Here is a 22,732-nt window from a genome sequence, read left to right as displayed (position 1 = left end):
ATGCTTCAGAAAACCCAGCTAATCCCTTTATTATCTTTCCAACTGCAGATTCCTCAGAGAGCGCACGAGGCACGATTTCCCTGCATCCAAACATAACACTCTCTCATTCCTCTCTCTCTCCCTCTCTTTCTCTCCCTTGCTTTGTCTTCTCTCCCAGCTGTGCTGCATTTCATTTGTATCATGCAGCGCCTTGGCAGGAAAAAGTCATTATCACAAACATAGGACGGGGTTCTGACTCTCTGCTTTGTCACCGTCCATACCTGGACGTGGTTTTATGCCCCGGCACGTAAAAACACAACTACATCTGCAATCACTGAGCTCTACAGACCTCTTAAAACCGCTTCGCAGAGTTTGAGAGGCTTTTTCAGTTCACCCTGTCCAATTAAAAAGAGCCGCGGGCTGTTTTGTGGTAGTCGGACAGCAGAGGCACAAGGCATCTAAAAGGAAACAACATAATCTCACTGCAATATCCTGTTGTGTTTCATGCCTAATTCAAGTGTTGTTTTAGTTTATTGCTTTTTTGCCCTTCTTGTCTGCATTAATATTAAAAATTTATCCAGCGACTGCTGCCCCGACACTGTCCCAGGGCTCTTATACGTCAGCGCTGTACTGGATTCAACTCTGGATTTGTATTCCAGATCACCTATCCCAGCAGCTCATGAAATTCATGTAAATATTCATCAAAGCATATCTGTTGATAATACTCCAGATACTTATCCAGTTGATCATGTTTGATGAGCAGATTCATGCTACAACGTTGGACATTAATGATGGTTTCTTTATCGAATTTCCTCTGGAATGTATTGGTTTAATCTTATTTCATTAATATCTTGGCTTTGGTTTAGCGTGCTTGTAGTCGACTTGAGGTTTTCTTGCCATTTTCTGCAGTTTGTTCCTGCTGTTACAGGTTAAGAATATGGGCTGTGCTGCTCTGTATTTTATGTGGTTAGTGTGTGTTTACTACTGTACTAAACGGTCACTGAGTTCTCATAGTCATAATAACACTCTGTATTAATTCCTCCGACCTTTTAGATTTTACTGCTTTGGCTTTTCCTGCGTCATCTGTGCTGACATTCATTCAGGCATATGTCTGATGCAAAAATTGTTTGTTTGTTCAGTGACTTCTTTCTTGCATTTTTTTGTCATTTATTTATTTTTTATTTTTTAACTAGAGTCTTTTCATGTCTTTTCAAATAAAAAGTTTCAAGTTTAATATTTAAATATTTTCCTCACCTATAGTTTTTCTGGAAACCATATTTTGAAATAATATTTCATTTAATAATTATTTAGAAATAATTATAATAATACATTTATTCATAAAAGTATAAACGTATTATTGTTATTATCATTATTATTAATAATATTACATTATAAATAATTATAAAAAATTATATAAATATAGAGATATTACACCCCTTTTTTGTAATGCTTCTCATTAGTGAAATATTCAGTTTACAAGATCACATGGGTAGGGTGTGCAAGTTTTTGCAATTCAGTTTGGAAATGTGACTTAATTTTTAATGAAGCTGTAAATGTTTCTGGGGAGTACACAGCTATTTGCTTGCATTTCTCATCTTTGTCGTCGTCACCATCACGAGACAGCTGGTCATTGAACATTTGGCTTGCAAAAAATATGTTTTTATTTTTAAATTGCATGTTGTAATGTTTGACGGATATTAGGATTTAACTTCCTAAGCCACACCTTTTTTGTTACCTCATCAAAATTAAATGCGGAGCCACCCTTACGACGAAGTTTGAACATACAGGCCTTTACTTGAAGAAAAATTGGCTTAAACAACCTGCTGGAAAAAACATAGATCATGGAATTTCCTTTTCCCCCCCTTTGCTAGTGTGAAACCGGCGAACGTATATATAAAGATTTATTAGACTGATTTTTGGACAGGCAGCAGCCAGCCCAGACCTTTGCCAAAATAGCGTGTTTTGGAGTAAATGGAGGCTTTTGTAAGCAATCAACACAGATGCTGGAGATGAAACGGCTAGCGCCATTAGCTAATTAAAACGCATGGCCTTTGCATGAGCTGACTTTTTCCTCTGAATGCACCGACGAAACCCGAGCCGTCTGAGTTCTGCCCCGGCAAAGGCAGAAAGTGGCGTTGATACTAATGTGGATGTACTAGAATGAGCTGCTGACATTGCTACCCTGTCTACTTAACTTAGCAACTGCCAGCTCTCTAAGCCCTATTATGCTAGCAGGTAGTGACAGTTACCTGCACTGAAACAGCAGGACTCGAAGACTGTTTCCTATCTGTTTCCACTCCATTTGCCAAAGCTTTGCATTCTGGGTGAATTGGTTTTAAACAGTGGCTCGGGGAGATTGTTCTGTTTGGGGTATTTAATAAGAAGGTGGAGTGAATGATTGCAGCACAATCATTGTTCATATGAGTTTTCAGAAACGTCATAAATCTCACTCGAATCCAAGTTTCCAGATGGTACTGCAGAAGAATGCATGCGGTCAGAATCATTTTTACAATTATGGCTCATAATTTGCAACCTTCAACTCTCTAATGTTTCATCACATGAAAGTTACGGTTGAATTATATCTTTAATTTCAAGATCAACAAATCCACCTCTTTTTTTGCTTGCTGTCAGATCCAATCTACGACTCGATTGTCTTTCCGTCATGCTAATAGCTAAGCAACGGAGACCATATGTGATACATATATTAGCATGATGAAACTGCTGGCATAAAATGTCTGAGATTTGTCAGGAGACTGATGTTTTGGCAATGGAATGAAAGGCCTGGGAATTGATGGATCGTGCTTGTTTTCCTTGTCAAATACGCCAGGCCAAGTTCTTGTCAAGCCGTAAAAGGTTTCCAGTCATTCTGTATAGTAATGCAATCCAGTCACTCCTCCTCTTCTCTCTCTTCCTGTCTGACATTCTGCCATTTAAGCACTCTTAATAGCTACTTAACCCATAATCATTGTCAAATATCTGGTAGCTCTTTTTTTCCTGCTAAACACACTTTATTTTTATGGGATGCATTCAACTTAGCCAATTCACCTGATGGCTGTAGGGCTTTAAATGTGCATAGCCAGGTATCAAAGAATGATATATCCATACATGTTTTGTGCTAATTACATTTGTCTGGAATGCTATATTTTGAGTATTTTAAGTAATTTCCTGACATTTAATTATATACCTGAAATGTGAGACAGAGACCGATGGCCACATTATTTTAGCATTGTGTCATATCTGTCCCGAATCCAAGTGCTTAATCGGTTTAACCCTACGAGTGGGGCGGATCGTCTGCTAATATACTGAGGGGACTAAATACAGCTAATGGGCAAAATTTCCTCAGGCTTTTTGAGCAATAGATCCTGCTAGACGCAGTACTTATACTACACACATGTATGGCTTTCTACACAGGTGAATGGGCTTAATTTAGTCCCATCATCCTAACTATGGAGAAAGAGGCTTGTCTTTCTTTTGGTCATCTTAAAATGGACTTTGTGAAAGGCAATTTGAAACATTCGCCATTAACATAATATTTGCCCAAATAATGACTGTGAGGAATACCTACATAAAAAGGTGGATTGTTGACTGAACTTTAATTTATTATTCCTTGATTCTAGCTTTGTAAGATATTTTTTGGTTTATTTACTGCACAAAGTTGTGGAAACCCGCAAGCTTTTTTTATTTTATTACCATTGTCCTTTTTTCCAGTATAGTACTATTAATTTATATTAGTGTCGTATTGCTTTTATTATTCGAATTCACTATTTTTATTATTCCCGTATAACCTCTGTCTGTATTCTCTGTAATTGTTTATTAGCATTGCAGCACAAACGTGTGGAAAATCACTTGGTTTAACATGATCCAGCCAGGTGACATTAAAAAACCTGGCGGAGAGTGTGCCAAGAAAATGTTGAGCTGTTGTAAAGCGAAGTGTTGCTAGTTAAGTGCAGATATTTGGAATTCAGTTGTATTGTTATAGCTTATTTTATCTTTTAAAGAGCTGCTAGCCATATTTCTTATGCTCCTTGGTCATGCATTTTTCTTTAAAGTCACATTTTACAAGTTAAGCTCACTCGACAGCATACAAATAATACGTATCACTCATTTTCTTAAATAAAGTTACTTAAAAAAGAGTTACAGTGAGGCACTTACATTGAAAACAAATGGGCCTAATGTGAATCTTATCATTTTATAAAGTTTTTAAAGTTCTCATAATTGTTACAGTTGTGTTAAGGTTTTAGTTGTAATGTTATGTCACTTGTCAACTTTTTTTCTTTTTATTTATTTATTTATTTTTTGGAAAGGAGAAACTAATCCAAACTAATTTTTGTGTTAATCAACATTAATCAAGTCTCAAGTGCTGCAAATTGAGCTTAACTTATATAGAATCCAGTATAATAAAAAATGATATTTGTCTCTAACATTTTTTTCACAGGTATGGTAATAAATATGTTTTATTAATTTATTATGAATTTTAAGTGCTGAAACTGTTTCTATAGTGCTTTTATTTCGCTAGTTACACATTACAAATGTGGTAATAAATTTGTGTAACGATGATTTAATGTCTCAGTGTGGGCCCTTTATGGCCTAAATGTACACAGGGCCAGTCATAAATGTGTTTAATTTAGAGTATCTTCCTCATTGTCACTATAGAGAGCATGTTGACACATAGCTTATGCCAGGTATCATCTGCCAAACACTCCTTAAAATAAATAACAGTAGTCAAGGCGCTATTTACATCGCACCCAGCCTTTCCGCAAACATTCACCATAAACCCCAGCATGTAAACAGAGCACGGACAGTTTTGAGTTAAGACTGAATATCCCAGTGTTCTCAGAAAGGGTTTGTTGAGGTACACAGATGAGCCATGGGACTTAGCAGCACAGAGAGCCAGGTTAGGATCCCAAGTATCTCTCAAACCCAAACCAACCCAGTTAATAAACAGCCACATAACTGGAGACTTCATGGTGCCCCTCTAGCCCAAAACCACGTCCCATCTGTGGTCTGAACAGAGTCCAAAACTAAGTGTGACAGCGTCTCTCTTACAGACTTATGGACTGTGACAGAGTTCTGTCTCATTTGTCATCTGCTGTCACTCAGATGGATGTAACCAGAGTAACATCTTCACCAAAAGCCTGTTCCCATAAACCCTTCACCACAGCGATGGTTATGGGTGTGGATTTGGGGGTGCAGTAAGAATGCGGTGCGCTGTTTCGGATCCACATTTCAAGCGGGGTGTTATATAGAGATCTGGCAGGACATGGTGCGCTTTACTGCTGACTCACAGCTGGATTCAACAGGCCAATTAGAGCTCTCCCCATGAAACTATTCATTCCCCGCCAGAAGAGCTGTCCACACTCTCTCTAAGCACTTGTCTGTTTATATTGTCAAGTCCCTAGATTTATTTCAAGTTTTGGTATGGAGGTACGGCTCAGAAACAGCCAGCACCATGGCTACACTGTGAGTGACAATTTCTACCAATAACGGTTACTTTTTTTTTTACTTCATACCGACACTAACTTCTACCCTGTTCTTTCAACCGATCATACTTGCATTACACTTGTTAACATTGTTCTTTATTATCACAAATTGCGTTCTCGAAATGTTTGGCTAATGTATCTCTTTGTCACATTTTCCTAAGATCATTCATTAATATTTTTAAGAAATAAAGATAGTTTTTATTTCTCTCTGTGCCAATGAAAGTATGGAAGACTGTTTGTACCTCAGTGTAAAAAAAAGATAATTTTCATATAGTTTAAAATAATATAATATAATATTATTTATATAATTTAATATAAATAGTTGGAACTTCAAGATAAAAAAAAATCACGTTTTGAGATGATGTCAAATTATTTAAAATAAAGTGACATTTAGAGATGTCGCAGTTAGTGAAGTCACAGTTACTTTTTTTATTTAATTTACTCTGAGACGGACAAAGGCTTTACATTTTACATCTACGCTACAGTTAAAAAATTTGGGGTTAGTAAGATTTTTTTTTCCTTAATACTTTTAGTCAGTAAGGATGCATTAAATTGATCAAAAGTGAAAGTAAAGACATTTAAAAATTCTGCAAAAAAATTTAAAAAATTTAAAACATTTTAAAAAACGAAAAAATTCTGCTTTTCTGAACTTTCCATTCATTGAAGATTCCCGAAAAAAAATGTATCATGGTTTTATCATAAAAGTTTCTTGAACATCAAATCAGTATATTAGAAAGAAGGATCATGTGACACAAGACTGCAATAATGGCTGCTGAAAATTCAGCTTGGCCATCACAGGATATATATTTTAAAATAGGTATTTTAAATTGTAATAATATTTCATAATATTACTGTTTTTACTGTGTTTTTGGTCAAATAAATAAAGTTGGTTATCTTTAAGAGACTTTTAAAAGCATGAAAAAAATCTTTCAGACCACAAACATTGGCAGACAGTATTATCCAAAGCAACTTATATAGCATTTTTTGAACTAGTTTATGTACTCTCTGGGAATCGAACCCATGACCTTGGTGTCATTTCTCCAACAGAAATGTTTCCGTATGAAAGTGCCTGCTTCGTTTGTCCTTGTGAGTTTTCATTGAGATAACATGTGGCTTGTTATTGTGTGCAGCTCACTGATGTGGATTCCCAAAGATCAGTAGCACAGACATACAACTCTTGTTTTGTTCATCTTGGTGACAAACTGCCAAAGACTTTTTTTTTTTTTCCAAACAGTGATTTCATTCCTTCTCTAAAGCTCTCATGATGCATTCTGATAAATTCTATGTGACCTCAAAACTCCTGTCTCATCTATTCACGCCTTAAATTTGATTTAAAACGACAGGTTTGTGAAGCTATAAAGGATTCAGTTTCTTAATGGACTTGAATGTGACCATAAAGAAACGCTCCAAATCTCTGTATAATGTCCAGCCATTGTTTCCACAGTAGTGAAATATTAAGAAAATAGCACGTTCTATGGCTCCTTGAAGACTGGATATTATCCTCTTCAAAGCTTAAATACAACCAGAACAAGTGACACGGATGAGCCAAATTCATATTTCAGCATAGAAAAGCCAAGACTTAGATTAGGTCATGCGCAATTTAATGCAAAGATGGAAAATGGATATTAGCATTGAAAAAAACACTGCTTTGTAATACCGTGAGCGTCTCGCTTGCAAATACCAAGAGGGGATTGAGTTCCAGCCCGGGCTCATATCACTGCTAATGTAAACAAGTGTGTGATGAGAAATTTCAAGTTAAATACTCCATAAATATGAAAACGTTAACTGCGGAATATCACAGGACGGTGAGGCCTTGTTATTTGGGTCTATTTCTTTTCTCTTTTTTTTTCTTTCTCAATTGAGTTACTGATTTTGTGTGAGGTATTTGAAGTAATATTGGATTTTATTTTATTGTAGTGATTTCAGAATAGTTTATCTTGTTAACCTATCTTCCTTTTTTGTTGCGCTGTTGGATTTTCATTTCAAAATGACTTGGTCTTTGTAAGAATTACATATTATTTATTTTCAGTACAAAACCTTATGCCTCATATTCCACTGTGATTCAACATGATTTAACGTGGTGTCATACTGTATGACGTATCAGTATTAATAATGTGTTCTGTGCTGAAACATGACCTGATAAATTGCCCTTTCACTGCACTTTTGAGCAGAAAATAACAAAACAATCCTGAAGCCTGAAGGGGAAATGCAACAATCAGGCTCCCAAAAGACAACAACGCAAGCTCTCTCTATTGTAGTTGAATTTCATCACATTTCTGGAGGGCGTAAATGTTCTGCTTCTCAATCCAACTGTGCTAGATGTCACTCGACTGTTCTCAACACATTTAACATGCTATGTTGACCTATTGTTCAGTTGAATAGTTTTGTTTTGTTCATAAATCTGACGGAGCCTTTGACGCAGAGGTGTTTGACTTGGCAGGCGCAAGGCACTCTGGGATGTTTATTTGTTGTCAGGTCGGAGATATAGAGAGTAGCTTAGAGAGCGGGCATGAGACAGAGCCAGCTGTGTCAACTGTAGACGTTATGCCAACAGGGTGGAGGGCAGAAAGAAAAGGCGAGAGAAAGACAGTTGGTCAGGAGAGTTTATAGTCTACATATTCATGTCATAGAATGAGAGATGTTGTGAAATATGGCCTTTTTTGGTATTTAGCCTAGAGTTCGGATGACGTTTGAACCTTATGAAGTATGACGTGAACCTGACAGCCAATTTTTTATAATAAAGAGTTCGCATGCGAGAATTGTGAGTTTGTGTGTTGTCACTTAGAAAGTTCAGCAAGTGTAATTCCTAAATCGAATATGTAAAAGGAAAAACTCACACTCCAGCGTATTAAAAGTGACATGTTTCTCGTGCCGACCAGTTAAAGAGGAAGTTTCTGAGCGATTAAAGTCAAAGTATCTGTCACTTTACCCCGTACTTGTGCCTCCGCTGCTGGGAAGCGAACGCTAGCAGGTGTCAGTGAGTAGATGGGGACTGACGGCCGTTAATGAATGCTGAGATCCCTCTGCATCAAATGCTGGATTTGCCCCTCCGTAGGCATGAACACACTGCACATATCATGTTGAGGAGTTTCATTGCATCTCACTGTGTCCTGGTTCATGTTGCACGAAACGGGGAGATAATTGATGGCTCAGTGGTATTGTAAAGGCATCGGGGCGAGTGTAATACTCTCTAATTAGCTATTAGAGACTCTTAGAACAGAGAGAGTGAGAGGCCGGTTACTGGAGTGACAGATTGTGCTTGGTGTCCATCAGCGCTTTGAGAGCTTCCACGGTACAGCCAGAGAAACCGAGAATGCTATTTGGCTTCATTGGTGTTCAGTTTAGCAAAGAAAACACGGATTAAATAAATTTGACCCTAAGTTAATGGTGCCAGGTCCTTAGGACTGTAAAATGTAGGGTAGGATGAGGGAAGATGCCCTACTTAAGAACAGTGTGGATTTACAACTAGTGATGACTATAGCATGTGCATATATTATTAAAGGGATAGTTCACACAAAAATGAAAATTTTGTCATTAATTACTCACCCTCATGTCGTTCCAAACACTTAAGTCCTTCATTCATCTTCGGAACACAAATGAAGATATTTTTGATGAAATCCGAGAGCTTTCTGACCCTCCATACAATAAAAATACAATAAAAACAGTAATATTGTAATTAAAATGATGATTTAAATGTATAATAGCTATTTTCTATTTTAATATATTTTAGGATGTAATTTATTTCTTTGGTGACAAAGTTGATTTTTAAGCATCCATTACTCCAGCCATCAGTCACATGGTCCTTCAAAATGTTTCTAATACATTGATTTAGCTTTGTTATTTTTATCAAAGTATTATAACTCACAAAGGTACAGTTTAAGAGTTGAAAGCAAAATAAAGTTTTTTTTGTATTCTTTGATGAATGCAAAGTTTAAATTTATAGTATTTATTTAATATAAACTTATGGTAACACTTTAGAATAGGGAACACTTATTCACTATTAACTACGACTTTTACCTCAAGAAACTCCTAATTTGCTGCTTATTAATAGTTAGTAAGGTAGTTGTTAAGTTTAGGTATTGGGTATGATTAGGGATGTAGAATAAGGTCATGTAGAATAAGGCATTAATATGTGCTTAATTACAACTAATAAATGGCTAAAATTCTATTAATATGCATGCTAATTAGCAACTAGTTAAGAGACCTTAAAATAAAGTGTTACCAAACTTTTTAATTGTAATTGGAAACAGCACAGCTAGTTTCTTTACCTTTATTTTTGATCAAGTTAATGTGACCTTGCTGAATAGAAATATTGCTTTCATTCTAGAATAGTTTTGAATGGTATTGTACATCTGAATTACACTTTATATTTCTGTGAGTAATATACAGTCCCATATTCTTAACTGAAAGGATGTCTTGGCAACAAACTATGAATTTAGACTGAATTATTCCACGCAGTTTGGCATGTTATGAGGTTTAATTTCATGAATTATAGTGACTATTAAAAAAAAATGAAAAGCACCAACAACATGACACACGTGATCTTCTGCCTCATTTGAGATTAAATGTGGTGACACCTTTGGTGACATTTTGCTCTGAGTTTGGATTCAGGTTCACTCTGATAGTTCTAGAGAAGATCCTTTATCCCAAACTCCTGTTGCATAACCAGCATCTTCACATTGTTTCAATAGAATCCATTCCGTACAGCATAAACCACTATTTTAAAATTAGAATGGATTGTCTTGGAATGAAGCCCGGAACATGGCCATGCATTTCAGAAGGGTGCTTAGAGGTTTATTGATTACTTTTACTACACTAATCTGTTTTCAGGCTGTTTAAATGAGCACGCCACTTACTCATAAATTCAGATTACTGCAGCAGGTGATGGACGCCAGAGAAAGTTCATGCTGGAGTTACAGGTTAAAGGCTTTTAGAAAGGAAGAGAACACGCAGAAGCAACAGTTGACCTGGAAGAGGACCTTCACCTGTCTAAATATGAATTTATTTCTAGGTCAAAAGAAGATCACAGCTAGTTTTAGTGGACACTATGTCTCCTGGCTGGTAACACTTTGACGGTGCGCCCCAGAACGACACTGGGTTAAGTGCTCCCATAAAGACCCATATGTTTCCTGCGTGTTCTTGTTCAGGATTCCCACATGTAGCATAAGTTGCTAATGCACGACTTCCATAGCGACGAGGTCAGAATCCATAATACACCTTCAATTCAATTTCCTTCAAAAACGTCGCTCAGAGTGGGGTGGGGGGTGTGTAATGACTACACGAGAGGCCCAATTTAGTCATCATAGGTTGCTTCCTGTGAAGGTCCCATCTACAGTCTACATGGGTTTCATTCTGGTTTCACCAGTGTTGCATGAGAACAAAAAAGGCTGTTCGGAGCAATTTTGCTAGTCATTTACATGACTACTTCCTCCACCGGTTTATCGGCCAAGCCTTCGATCCCATCTGGACAACATTTGTCAGCTGAGGATTTGTGTACGCATCACATCAGGTATAAATCAAATGTTTTGAAATTTGAAAGTAATGGACGAAAAAGCAACAAAGGAAAATCAAAGATTCGTGAGAATAATTGAATGTGAATTCACATCAGCTTTGTTCCAAAAATATGTTTTTCAACAAAAAAAAAAAAAAGAGCGAGAGAGAAAAATTAACCAGGTCTTTGATTCATATTAGGCCTCCTATTAGCAACAGATGAAGCTGGCTGCTAAAACGAGTGGCGTTTGGATGTGGAAATGATATGTGTAAACTATGTAATGCGAATGTTTTAGCTAAGCTGTGTTTAATTTTGTACCCTGATGAAGTGCATGAGAAACCTGTCTCCCCTTAGCTGTCTCATTGAATCATATGGATATAATTTCATCCATTTACGTTTTTCTGCTCTTTGCTGTGGTTGCCAGGGGGCATTTGGAAACAGACAGATTAAAGGCACATGTTCGCTTTCGCCTGTAGTTTTTAGCCACTCCATCTGAGCTCCGCTGTTCTCCGTGCCGAAAGACGTGTCGGCGGTTTCACTTTTACAGGTCACAGTTACTCCAGGCGCTCAGCGGTAAACCTCGTAACACCTCTCGTTCTCCAACAGGAACCAGAATCGATTTCGTACAAGTGCTGATCACAGAACATCGCCATAACCTGCAGACATTGCATATCTGAGAGCGCTGAGGCAATTTGGATGTCACAACGAATTACAGAAAACGTGTCTGGGTGTAAGAAAAGTCATGGTGCTCATTAAAATTTGCCTTTCAGCCCACTAATTACGAGTAATAATGTATTTAATGCTTGTTAGTTGCTAAAGGTTTTAATGTCAGAATAAACGCAAGCCTGAGGGAAGGTGAGATTGGTAGTTACAGTATAATGGGGAGATATGTTTTATGTTTCAGAGCACCTCTGAATGTTAAACAGCGGTGGACCTTTGACTCCATGGGAAAGAATGTGGCCTGAATGCAATTCCCATAATAAGCACATTTTCTCTTCCTCTCAGTTCATTTCATTCCATCAGAGCGCAGTGTGACGTCAACGAGCGACACGACGTGGCCTTATTTTTATACGTGTGCCATAATGGCTGGCTTGTATTCTACAGGAATTTAAGGGTATTAATGAACTGTTTTTTCTTCCGAGTGCTTGCGTACACTGTGGGCTTTTAGCTGCCTGATGCCTCGTTGGACGTTTTCGGCTGCAATCATGCTTCATTTCCCATATAGTCATCAGGTTAGGGTCCGCGTGGCCCGCAATCATCCGTGATTGGCTGTGCGCCCCTGACAGAAATGTCAGCCCGAACTGTCACTCTGTGTGTATACAGCAGATCCTGAGGCCCACTTCGGAAAGATGGCGTCAAATGACTTACCACCATCCACTTTCGACGGTTATCGCTCTATTTACCCACACACAGGCCTTCAGAGGGGAAAGCTAAACACGTTTATGGCAATTAATGTGATTAGCGTGCTAAACTGTTTTTACAAATAAAATCAAAGGGATGTGGAGACTTAGGAGCTGTCATAGTTGGCTTATAGCGGTTGGTTTAAAAAGTCTCACTTTTCTCTCTGATTTTTATGATAAACGTCTGTATTGTGTATCTCAGAAACTTCACATTCCTCGGTTAACATTTGGGGATGTTTTGATAGATGTTGACGTCAGTTGTAAAACCGGTTGCATTAGAATTATTTGGAAAATAATGTTCAGTACTTGGCAAATACAGAGGCATTTTTGCGCTGTTATATAAAAGAGAATGTTGCGTTCTATAAAAGTAGAAAAAAAAGCCAGAGATAAGTGGAGAGACAATGAGAGAGACATGAGAAGTGAGAGAAAGAAATCCCCCCCAGTCATGTGGATTAAACTCTGGCAGATTGCTGTGTTTGCATGGCATCCCAGAATGCATAGCTGTGTTTGAAAGGTATCCCAAAATGCTCTGCACCTCGCTCCATTGGCAGCCAATCCTCATGCTAATGGCGGGCTTTACACGATTAGCAGGATTCTCTCTGTGGACCTATAAATTCAATTTAGCCTGAAATTTGTATTACGTTAAAGAAAGCAGTGAAAGAATGATTATTTCCCTTATACATAAATACACACATTTTGGGACATATATAATCGCAGTGTTTGTTTTGAAAACTCAGGTTTTTCGAAACGTATTTTAGGAGTCAGTACAGGGCATATATCTCAAACTTGCCTGGATTTCAGAGACTTTATTAAGCTCTGTGTTCTGGGTATGTTCAGATAGTTTTCATGCTGTGGAATAATACAGGCACCCCATGCAGTGTCTCAACCACTGTGTCGCTCCATTGTGTGAAATGAATGTGTAAAAGTGCGTGGCCGATTACAGTTTGGATTGATATTCCTCTCACAAACCCCACATCTTAAATATTAAATCTCTGCAATTAATTCAACTTTAACTACTTGACATAAGAACGCCAATAAAACTTTGTTTTGTAGATAAATTCTGTTTTATGTAATATATAAAATTTGATGTACTTTAATAAGATGTTTGATTTATGGATGTTTATACTATTAAACTTTTGGCACTTTTGAGTTTGGACACATTAAATTGATCAAAAGCGGATGCAATTTTTTCAGTTTATAATGCTGCAAAAGATTTCTTTCAATTCATCCAAGAATCCTGAAATAATGTATCACAGTTTCCACAAAAATATTAGACAGCACAACTTTTTTTTTTTTTTTTTATATCATAAGAAATTTTGAGCACCAAATTAGCATATTACAATGATTTTTGAAGCACTGACACTGAAGACTTGAGTAATGACTGCTGAAAATTTACATTACATCATAGGAATACATTTCATAAAATAATATAATTTTCACTGCTAGCATTTTATGTTTATCCTAAATAGAAGCAATTGAGGAATATTTCCACACTTTTGCATATTTTGACTAAATTTAAGCTCCTTGAGAGGTAAAACTTAAAATAACTGAGGCAAAAAAAAAATTGTATTCCTTGAAAAATGGAGAGAAATAATTTTCACACTAAATAATTTAATTGTTTACTCTTTATTTATATTATCATAGTTTTACACATAATAAATCTTTTTTTTATTATGGATTTGAATTCTTTTTTTTAATAGTCTGAGTCTGGACTCACGGCAAAGTGTCTCTGATGTGACTTCATTTGTATAGACATGAAGTTGACTACAAGTACTAGTATTTTTTATGATACTTTTTTTTTTGCAAATGCAAATCCAGTTTTGTCTGTGTGTGTGTAAACGTGTGTGAAACTGACTTATTTTTTTTCTTGTTTCCACATGCTTTTAACGTACCTTATAAGAATTCTGCACTCACAAATACACACACACTGCATAATCCAGGTCACTCAATATATCCCGACCGTGGCAGTCTAAGGTTTCGCCCCGTATTAAATGGCCTGGCCTCAATAGCAAGCCTTTTGCGAGTGATTGAAGGAGGCCAGAGCCCGAATGATGTTCTGAGGGCCCATTAGAAGAATGGAAGGCTCTTTCCTTCAGTGAAACTGGAGCTGCGATAGAAGCGGGGGCCTCAGTTAGAGGTCAGTAGACAATAGAGAGCAAAGCTGCCATGTCAGGTTTCACTCTCTCTGACACCTCCATAATCTGCCACCCTGTCCCATCCGAGGCTCCTGATTGGAGAGCTATTGACATTTTGGGGGCAGAGCTAAGAGATTGTATAGGATGTATGAGGCCCTTAAATTAAAAGACAGCATGTACTATCAGTACGTCCAGTGCCTCATTACACAGATGCCTTAGAGATAGATTGCAGAAGGCCATCCTGTAATGACTGTCTACGGATTCTGATTGGCCAGACCAGTGCTGACATGAAAAATGACATGAAAAACAAATCTGAATGGCTTTTTCTGATTCAAATGTTTACCTGAAAGCTTTGTTCACATTCATGTACATATTAAAGGCAGGGCCTAGTAAACTATCGTCCTTCAAAAAAGCTGGCATTTCTATAAAACACACTTGTTGATGTCATCTCTCTCTCTCTCAGTTTGAAGGGTGTAACAAAGCTTTCTCACGGCTGGAGAATCTGAAGATTCACCTGCGGAGTCACACAGGAGAGAAGCCGTACCTGTGCCAGCATCCGGGCTGTCAGAAAGCATTCAGCAACTCCAGCGACAGGGCAAAGCACCAGCGCACACATCTGGACACTGTGAGTAAATTAATACAACCACCCCTAACCTGTCATAGCTGCAATTCAAAAAGAAGTCCCTCAGAATACAAGACTACAAACACTGCTCTACACTGTAAAAAGTGATAAGTTGACTTAACTTAAAAAAAATTGAAGAAACCTGTCGCCTTAAAATGATTAAGTAAATAATAATTAAAAAAAAAAAGTTAAGTGAATCGTTGCCTTAAAACTTGACAATTCATTTATTTACTTAATCATTTTAAGGCAATGGGTTAATTTAAGTCAACTTATCACTTTTTACGGTGGACACCATTCTAAATATAGAAATCAGCAGTGTTGGGGAAAAACAAACTAATAGCCACATTTTACTAAATGCTTAATACATTTAAGTGTGGCAGCAGTTTTCATTGGAAAAACTGTTTTTAGTGAATCGGTTTGTCTTAAATCACCCTCCTTCCTCCTGTTGGAAGTCTGATTCATTCTAGTGAATCTGTTCTGCCTAAATCATTCTCTCTCTATGTAGCACTGAAAGGTTTACACATTATGATAAATCATTTCATTCTAAAAGGTTCTCACTTTTGTATGTTGAGTTGGTAAGTTATTATAGTTAAAAGTTTTTTCTAGTGATAATAAATGGTTCTTTCTTATATATATATATATATATATATATATATATATATAGCATTGGAAGCTCTCATTCATTCTAGTTAATCGGTTCTACCTAAATCATTCACTGTCTATGTAGCACTGAAAAGTTGACACATTATTATTAATCAGTTCATACTAAAAGGTCCTCACTTTCATATGTAGAGTTGGAATGTTTAATTTATATAGTGATTCAGTTGATCCTAAATGTTTTTTTTTTTTTTATTCTCATTTATAGTATTGAAAACTCTGATTCATTCTAGTGAAACAGTTTATCCTAAAAGGTCACTTTCATATTTAGAGTTGGACATTTTTTGTTTGTTTGTTTCATAAATGGTTCTTTCTGATATATAGCACTGGGAATGCTGATTCATTCTAGTAAATTAGGTAATTTAGACAAGTAATGTTAATGAAAAAATCATAAAACAATCTGAATCTGTGCATAGCATTTTAGATATTTTTAGCTGAATATTTTGTTAAATACTGGTGTTTAAGAGTTTTATATGTATCTTATATTGTATATAGGCCTATATAGTTTTCTTCCTCTAAAACTTTTTTTTTTTGCCAGAAAAATATTATTATACTGCATATAATTGGATATTTATATGCAGCGTTTTTAAAAGATACGTAGGTGTGATGTAGTTTGCTGCTTTTCTTAGTAGCTTTTAGTATTGCTAACTATTTTTCAAAAGATTATCCAGTCTTTATTTTAATTTCAGTATTTAACAAAACTAAAGAGTGAACAATGGTTGATCCAAGGGCCTTCAAGTTCTGAGCAAAAATCCCAAGCACTTAAGTCCCCAACCAAATGGACCTTACAAACAAACCCATAAATGTGCTGTTTGCTACCTTTCTTTGACCCAAATGTTAATTTTGCATGCACAAAACAGCCATAAGGTTATGTCTCTATGGGTTGACGAAGGGAAACACGTTATATCATACGTCGTTTAACACCATGCTCCGTTTGTGATATCAACGACACATGGCAGAGAGAGATAGAAAAAGAAACAGAGAGAGAGGCAGGCACGTCTTGCATCCCACTCCAACAATGTGAGGAAAAATAAAAGTCAGGGAAAGTTGAGTTAGTAATTCCTCACTAACTGGCAGAACCCTGTGCTGTATCACATCGCAGTACAGCTCCCGCGCTGCGCTACCGCCACACTGCCACGGCCAATTAGCCCCCCGACTCCAGATGCCCAGCGCTGCACATTAACTCGCCTGTGCGCCCTGTCACAGCCTTCCCACACGCCTCATATACAGTGAAAAAATCACTCCGACTGTAATGATATTTATTCTTGACAGCCTTTTTTCTTTTTTCCATTCCTAAGCTTTCTCGTTTTCTGTTTTCAGTGCGTTTAGACGGCAGGGGGATTATATGGCATTGCACAGTGAAAACAAATAAATGCGCGGAGACGAGCTGCCCCGCGAGCGGCTTGTAAAAACAGCGTTATTTAGAGAACGAGGGAAGGTAGGAAAAGAGAGCTAATAAAGGAAGCCTATCCACTTTCACTTTAATGACTGCCTCTGTTTTAGAAAAAAAAAAGACCAGTGTAAAATGCATGGGAGAAAATCACCTCTGCATGTTTTGGACCGAGTGAGAGTGTTTCAGTAAAGTTTACCACTGAGAATCATTGGTAAAATGATATATTTCTTAAAATGTACATGTTTAAACACTTTAACGCTGAGAAAATGCAAAATAATACCAAGCTGGCATAGTAGTTTGTTACCTGCAAACCAGTAAATGAGTGTTTGTACAGTACCTGTATGCCTGTCTGACATTTACCGAACAATCTGTATTCTTCTTTTCTTCTTCCTATGTCCTCTCAGCTGAAAGGTAGGCTACTGTCTTTCCTCTTAAACTTTGACTATTTATAAACTCTCAAAACAAACAGTTATTGCACAGTGTTATATACACACAGTTTGAAAGTGTAAATATTAATGCTGAAAAAAGGCCTAAGTGGGTTTCAAAAGTCATTTTTTGTCGGATTTAACACAAATTTAAATGAAGAAAGAACATATCTGACATCTGTATATAGTGCAGAATATAATTTTTTTTTTTATTATTTATTATATATCAGATTTAAATAACATTTTCAGTTCCAGGTTTGAAATGTAGGCATTTAATAAATTTTTATCACACTTCACATTTCTTTTATATTTATAAATTGAATGCAGAATTAATGACTTAATTTTAAAAACACAACATTTGTTTTGGGAGTTCAAAATAGTTGCTTGTCTAAATTGTCATGTATTTTTAGTTTCCATGTCTGTTCATAAATGTTGTGCACTGTATTTAATGTCTGTTCTAAACTATAATTATAGCTACTCAATTATAAACGCTGTCATAATGTAATGATTTTGTGGTCTTTGTGTCCATAGCAGTGTGTTTCTGTGTCCTCTTTGTGGCTGAACTGCGTATAATTATGATTCTCAGACTCATTGTGCATTTCCTGTTTCAGAAACCATATGCATGTCAGATCCCAGGCTGCACTAAACGCTACACAGACCCCAGTTCCCTCCGCAAGCATGTGAAGATCCACTCCGCCAAAGAGCAGCAGGTGCGTCGGAAGGTAAGGATAAAAACGTCATCTCTCTCTGTTCAAATCATCTCAAATCATCTCATCAGAGTACAATTAGCTCTTTGGCTCTTGCCATCAGCCTTGAGAAACATTTCTAGTATATACTTTTCATGGTCAATTGTGTCTTTTTCACGGCTTGGTGCAGTTGGTTCTACTTAGGTTTGTCTTTGAAAATCATTTCCCCAACAATAGATCAACTCTGACCACATTTCAGCATCTACATGGTGAAGAGTGCATTCCTCATTAAAGTGGGTAATTATAAGCAGAATGGTCTCATTGTTGCACTGGTCTAAACGACAACTGACTGATGGGTTCTTCTTGCTTGCCGTTGTAAGCGGAAACACATGTGAGCGTGTACCATTGTTAATAAGCTGTGCAGCGCTATACCCCAGTGGCCAGATGTTGTGAGCCGATGTCAAACAAACACTCCCACTCCATCTATCGCGAGCGACGCCTGTTATAGCACGCTGCGACAAAGCACCAAAACATTTGACGAATGGCTGGGAGCTTTGCACCAAGATCTCAACTGAAAAACGTGCGGTTTGTGCTCTTTTGCCAGTTTGCGTGTAATTAAAATGTGTTTGTTTTATATCTAATTCACAAGTTTGTGAAAATCTTAATTGCAGTGGAATTAAAATGACATAACACGTTCAAGTTGCATGTCATGGCTCATTTCGGCTATTGTTTATTGCGATGAATCGTCTCCAGATTCGGTCCACTCATCACGAATTCATGTGACCGAAGATAATTTTCCAGTTAAACATAATTCCATGCTACAATCCGAGCTTTCAAAGTCAGTCTGAAAGTCCTAAACACATATGACTCTCCAAACTCTAAACAAATGTCGCATATAATGCATGATTACTGCCAGAACTTTGATTTTGTTGCCTTGTGAAGGGAAAAATCAGCCTTGCATGCTAATCTCACCAGCAAAAGAGACCCCTCCACCGTTCTGTAGCTGGTAACGTGGTGTCCCAACCTGTACTCGGGGCGATGGATGTGTATGTGGGGTTTGTCTTTCCCCTCATTCCCTCATGTTTCCAATCAAAGGTTCCTGTTTGCGGTGAAAAATCGTTCCTCTCTAAGCTTGTCATTTCCTTTGCTGGCTGGTGTGGGATGTCACACATCAGACTGATGTGTTTTTTTAGTGTTATTATTATTTATGACTTTTGTTTGGGCCCAGTCCATTTCACACAAGTGCGACTCTCTTCATTTCTTCTTTCTCACCATCACACTCAGGAACAGACGTTCCACATGTTTTTAATGTGCATTCCTCCTCTCAACATTCTATTTTTATTGCTTAGTCTTTTACTTGCTTATATTTTTGATTGACAGCTAAGGGCCTGCCCCCATTTAGAATCAGAAGCTCTGAGCGAATGTCTGTCAATCCAGCATCTTCATGGCCCCGCCCCTTCTCAGCATCCCCACTGTACTGCCACCTCCCAGCACTCTCTGAATGGGAAAGAAGGCCGTTCCCCAGCACTCGGGCAGGAGATATTCACAGGTACGGCTTACTTTATCCTCTGTATGCACTTTCTTTTGACAGTGATGTAAAGTGGGTGATGTATAAAAATAAATTGGATGGAATGGAGGAATGGATATTTAGTTTCAATCATGGATTATAATTGTAATTAGTGGTGCTCACTAAAACAAGCAACGCTATTAGTTTTGCTCATACCATGAGTATTGGGTGCAGCTCCGTTTGTACTATGAACACAATGATGTCTCAAGTCAAGTGGCTTGATACTGTAATGCTGCGCCTGCATCCCAGTTCGTCTACTTACTTTGCCCTGAAAGTATGTACTCTTTTAGTGAAGGAAAGGTACATACTTTTGAGTATGTAAAAGAAAAGTATGCAGACTTTGGGACATACTACTTGCATGCATTCTGTCACTGTTTAAACTGCCCTGTCAGTCATGTTTCACATTTAACAGTCTTTATGTTTTGTCTAATTTAATTTCCTACCATATTGGAGATATCAATAACAATTACCCTCACACACCTGTAGGTGATCTATAGGTGCGTAAGAAAAACAACCAAAAAGCAGGTCCAACATCAAAACAAAAAAGAACCAATCCCGCAAACTATACAGTGAGGAAAATAAGTATTTGAACACCCTGCTATTTTGCAAGTTCTCCCACTTAGAAATCATGGAGGGGTCTGAAATTGTCATCGTAGGTGCATGTCCACTGTGAGAGACATAATCTAAAAAAAAATCCAGAAATCACAATGTATGATTTTTAACTATTTATTTGTATGATACAGCTGCAAATAAGTATTTGAACACCTGTCTATCAGCTAGAATTCTGACCCTCAAAGACCTGTTAGTCTGCCTTTAAAATGTCCACCTCCACTCCATTTATTATCCTAAATTAGATGCACCTGTTTGAGGTCGTTAGCTGCATAAAGACACCTGTCCACCCCATACAATCAGTAAGAATCCAACTACTAACATGGCCAAGACCAAAGAGCTGTCCAAAGACACTAGAGACAAAATTGTACACCTCCACAAGGCTGGAAAGGGCTACGGGAAATTGCCAAGCAGCTTGGTGAAAAAGGTCCACTGTTGGAGCAATCATTAGAAAATGGAAGAAGCTAAACATGACTGTCAATCTCCCTCGGACTGGGGCTCCATGCAAGATCTCACCTCGTGGGGTCTCAATGATCCTAAGAAAGGTGAGAAATCAGCCCAGAACTACAGGAGGAGCTGGTCAATGACCTGAAAAGAGCTGGGACCACCGCTTCCAAGGTTACTGTTGGTAATACACTAAGACGTCATGGTTTGAAATCATGCATGGCACGGAAGGTTCCCCTGCTTAAACCAGCACATGTCCAGGCCCGACTTAAGTTTGCCAATGACCATTTGGATGATCCAGAGGAGTCATGGGAGAAAGTCATGTGGTCAGATGAGACCAAAATAGAACTTTTGGTCATAATTCCACTAAACGTGTTTGGAGGAAGAAGAATGATGAGTACCATCCCAAGAACACCATCCCTACTGTGAAGCATGGGGTGGTAGCATCATGCTTTGGGGTGTTTTTCTGCACATGGGACAGGGCGACTGCACTGTATTAAGGAGAGGATGACCGGGGCCATGTATTGCGAGATTTTGGGGAACAACCTCCTTCCCTCAGTTAGAGCATTGAAGATGGGTCGAGGCTGGGTCCTCCAACATGACAATGACCAAGCACACAGCCAGGATAACCAAGGAGTGGCTCTGTAAGAAGCATATCAAGGTTCTGGCGTGGCCTAGCCAGTCTCCAGACCTAAACCCAATAGAGAATCTTTGGAGGAGCTCAAACTCTGTGTTTCTCAGCGACAGGCCAGAAACCTGACTGATCTAGAGAAGATCTGTGTGGAGGTGGGCCAAAATCCCTCCTGCAGTGTGTGCAAACCTGGTGAAAAACTACAGGAAACGTTTGACCTCTGTAATTGCAAACCAAGGCTACTGTACCAAATATTAACATTGATTTTCTCAGGTGTTCAAATACTTATTTGCAGCTGTATCATACAAATAAATAGTTAAAAATCATACATTGTGATTTCTGGATTTTTTTTAGATTATGTCTCTCACAGTGGACATGCACCTACGATGACAATTTCAGACCCCTCCATGATTTCTAAGTGGGAGAACTTGCAAAATAGCAGGGTGTTCAAATACTTATTTTCCTCACTGTACGTACTTACAAATGTATGAAAAATAGATTTATTCCCTCACAACGTTTTGGCATGACCTTCATCAGGCATATTTCAAGCATAAAGCTATTTTGGTAACACTTTAAAATAGGGACCAATTCTCACTATTATCTAGGTGCTTATTATATCATGCCTATTAATAACATATTGGCTGTTTATTAGTACTTATTCTGCATGACCATATTCTACATCCCTAATCCTACCCAATACCTAAACTTAACAACTACCTTACTAATAATAAGCAGTAAATTAGGAGTTTATTGAGGCAAAAGTCATAGTTAATGGTGTGTTAAAAGCGAGAACTGAACCTCAAAATAAAGTGTGACCGCTATTTTTGATACATTTGAAATTTTTCTACCATATTGGAAAGAGATGAAGTAGCACATTAATCTGCATGCGGGTCTTTTATACTGAGAACACTCTTTATTTGGAGAGTGTTTGCATAATGATTCATTTAATACAAAGTTAACGATGCAAAGTTAATGACCAAACATATCGATATAGAAAGTTCACTATGATGTTACAGATAAAATATAGCGTGGACCACATTAAATAAATATATTTTCATCAGGGTGGATATCAATTATTGATCACCTAAACCCCCTCTCCACTTAATTGTTGCATTACATTATGTCTGCCATATTTGTAGTTTTTAACACTTTTTATTTGTGGTTGTAGTTCTAATTGAAAACTTGTCCAACACGCAATAGGTTGTGGGCAATA

General features: G+C 37.6%; 1 protein-coding gene across 2 annotated transcripts in view; it reads left to right on the top strand.

The window, feature by feature from the left end:
- Positions 1–22,732, top strand: part of LOC131545837 (zinc finger protein GLIS1) — a 78,569-nt gene that overhangs the window by 37,033 nt on the left and 18,804 nt on the right. For both annotated transcript variants that reach the window (XM_058785024.1, XM_058785023.1), the window contains 3 exons: positions 14,949–15,110; positions 18,194–18,304; positions 19,649–19,817. In XM_058785024.1, coding sequence (XP_058641007.1) covers positions 14,949–15,110; positions 18,194–18,304; positions 19,649–19,817 — 442 coding nt within the window. The remainder of the gene's footprint in view (positions 1–14,948; positions 15,111–18,193; positions 18,305–19,648; positions 19,818–22,732) is intronic.

The sequence above is a fragment of the Onychostoma macrolepis genome, chromosome 08 (genome assembly GCF_012432095.1).
Source record: "Onychostoma macrolepis isolate SWU-2019 chromosome 08, ASM1243209v1, whole genome shotgun sequence".
NCBI classification, from domain to species: domain Eukaryota; kingdom Metazoa; phylum Chordata; class Actinopteri; order Cypriniformes; family Cyprinidae; genus Onychostoma; species Onychostoma macrolepis.
This window is presented reverse-complemented; position numbering and strand designations above follow the sequence as displayed.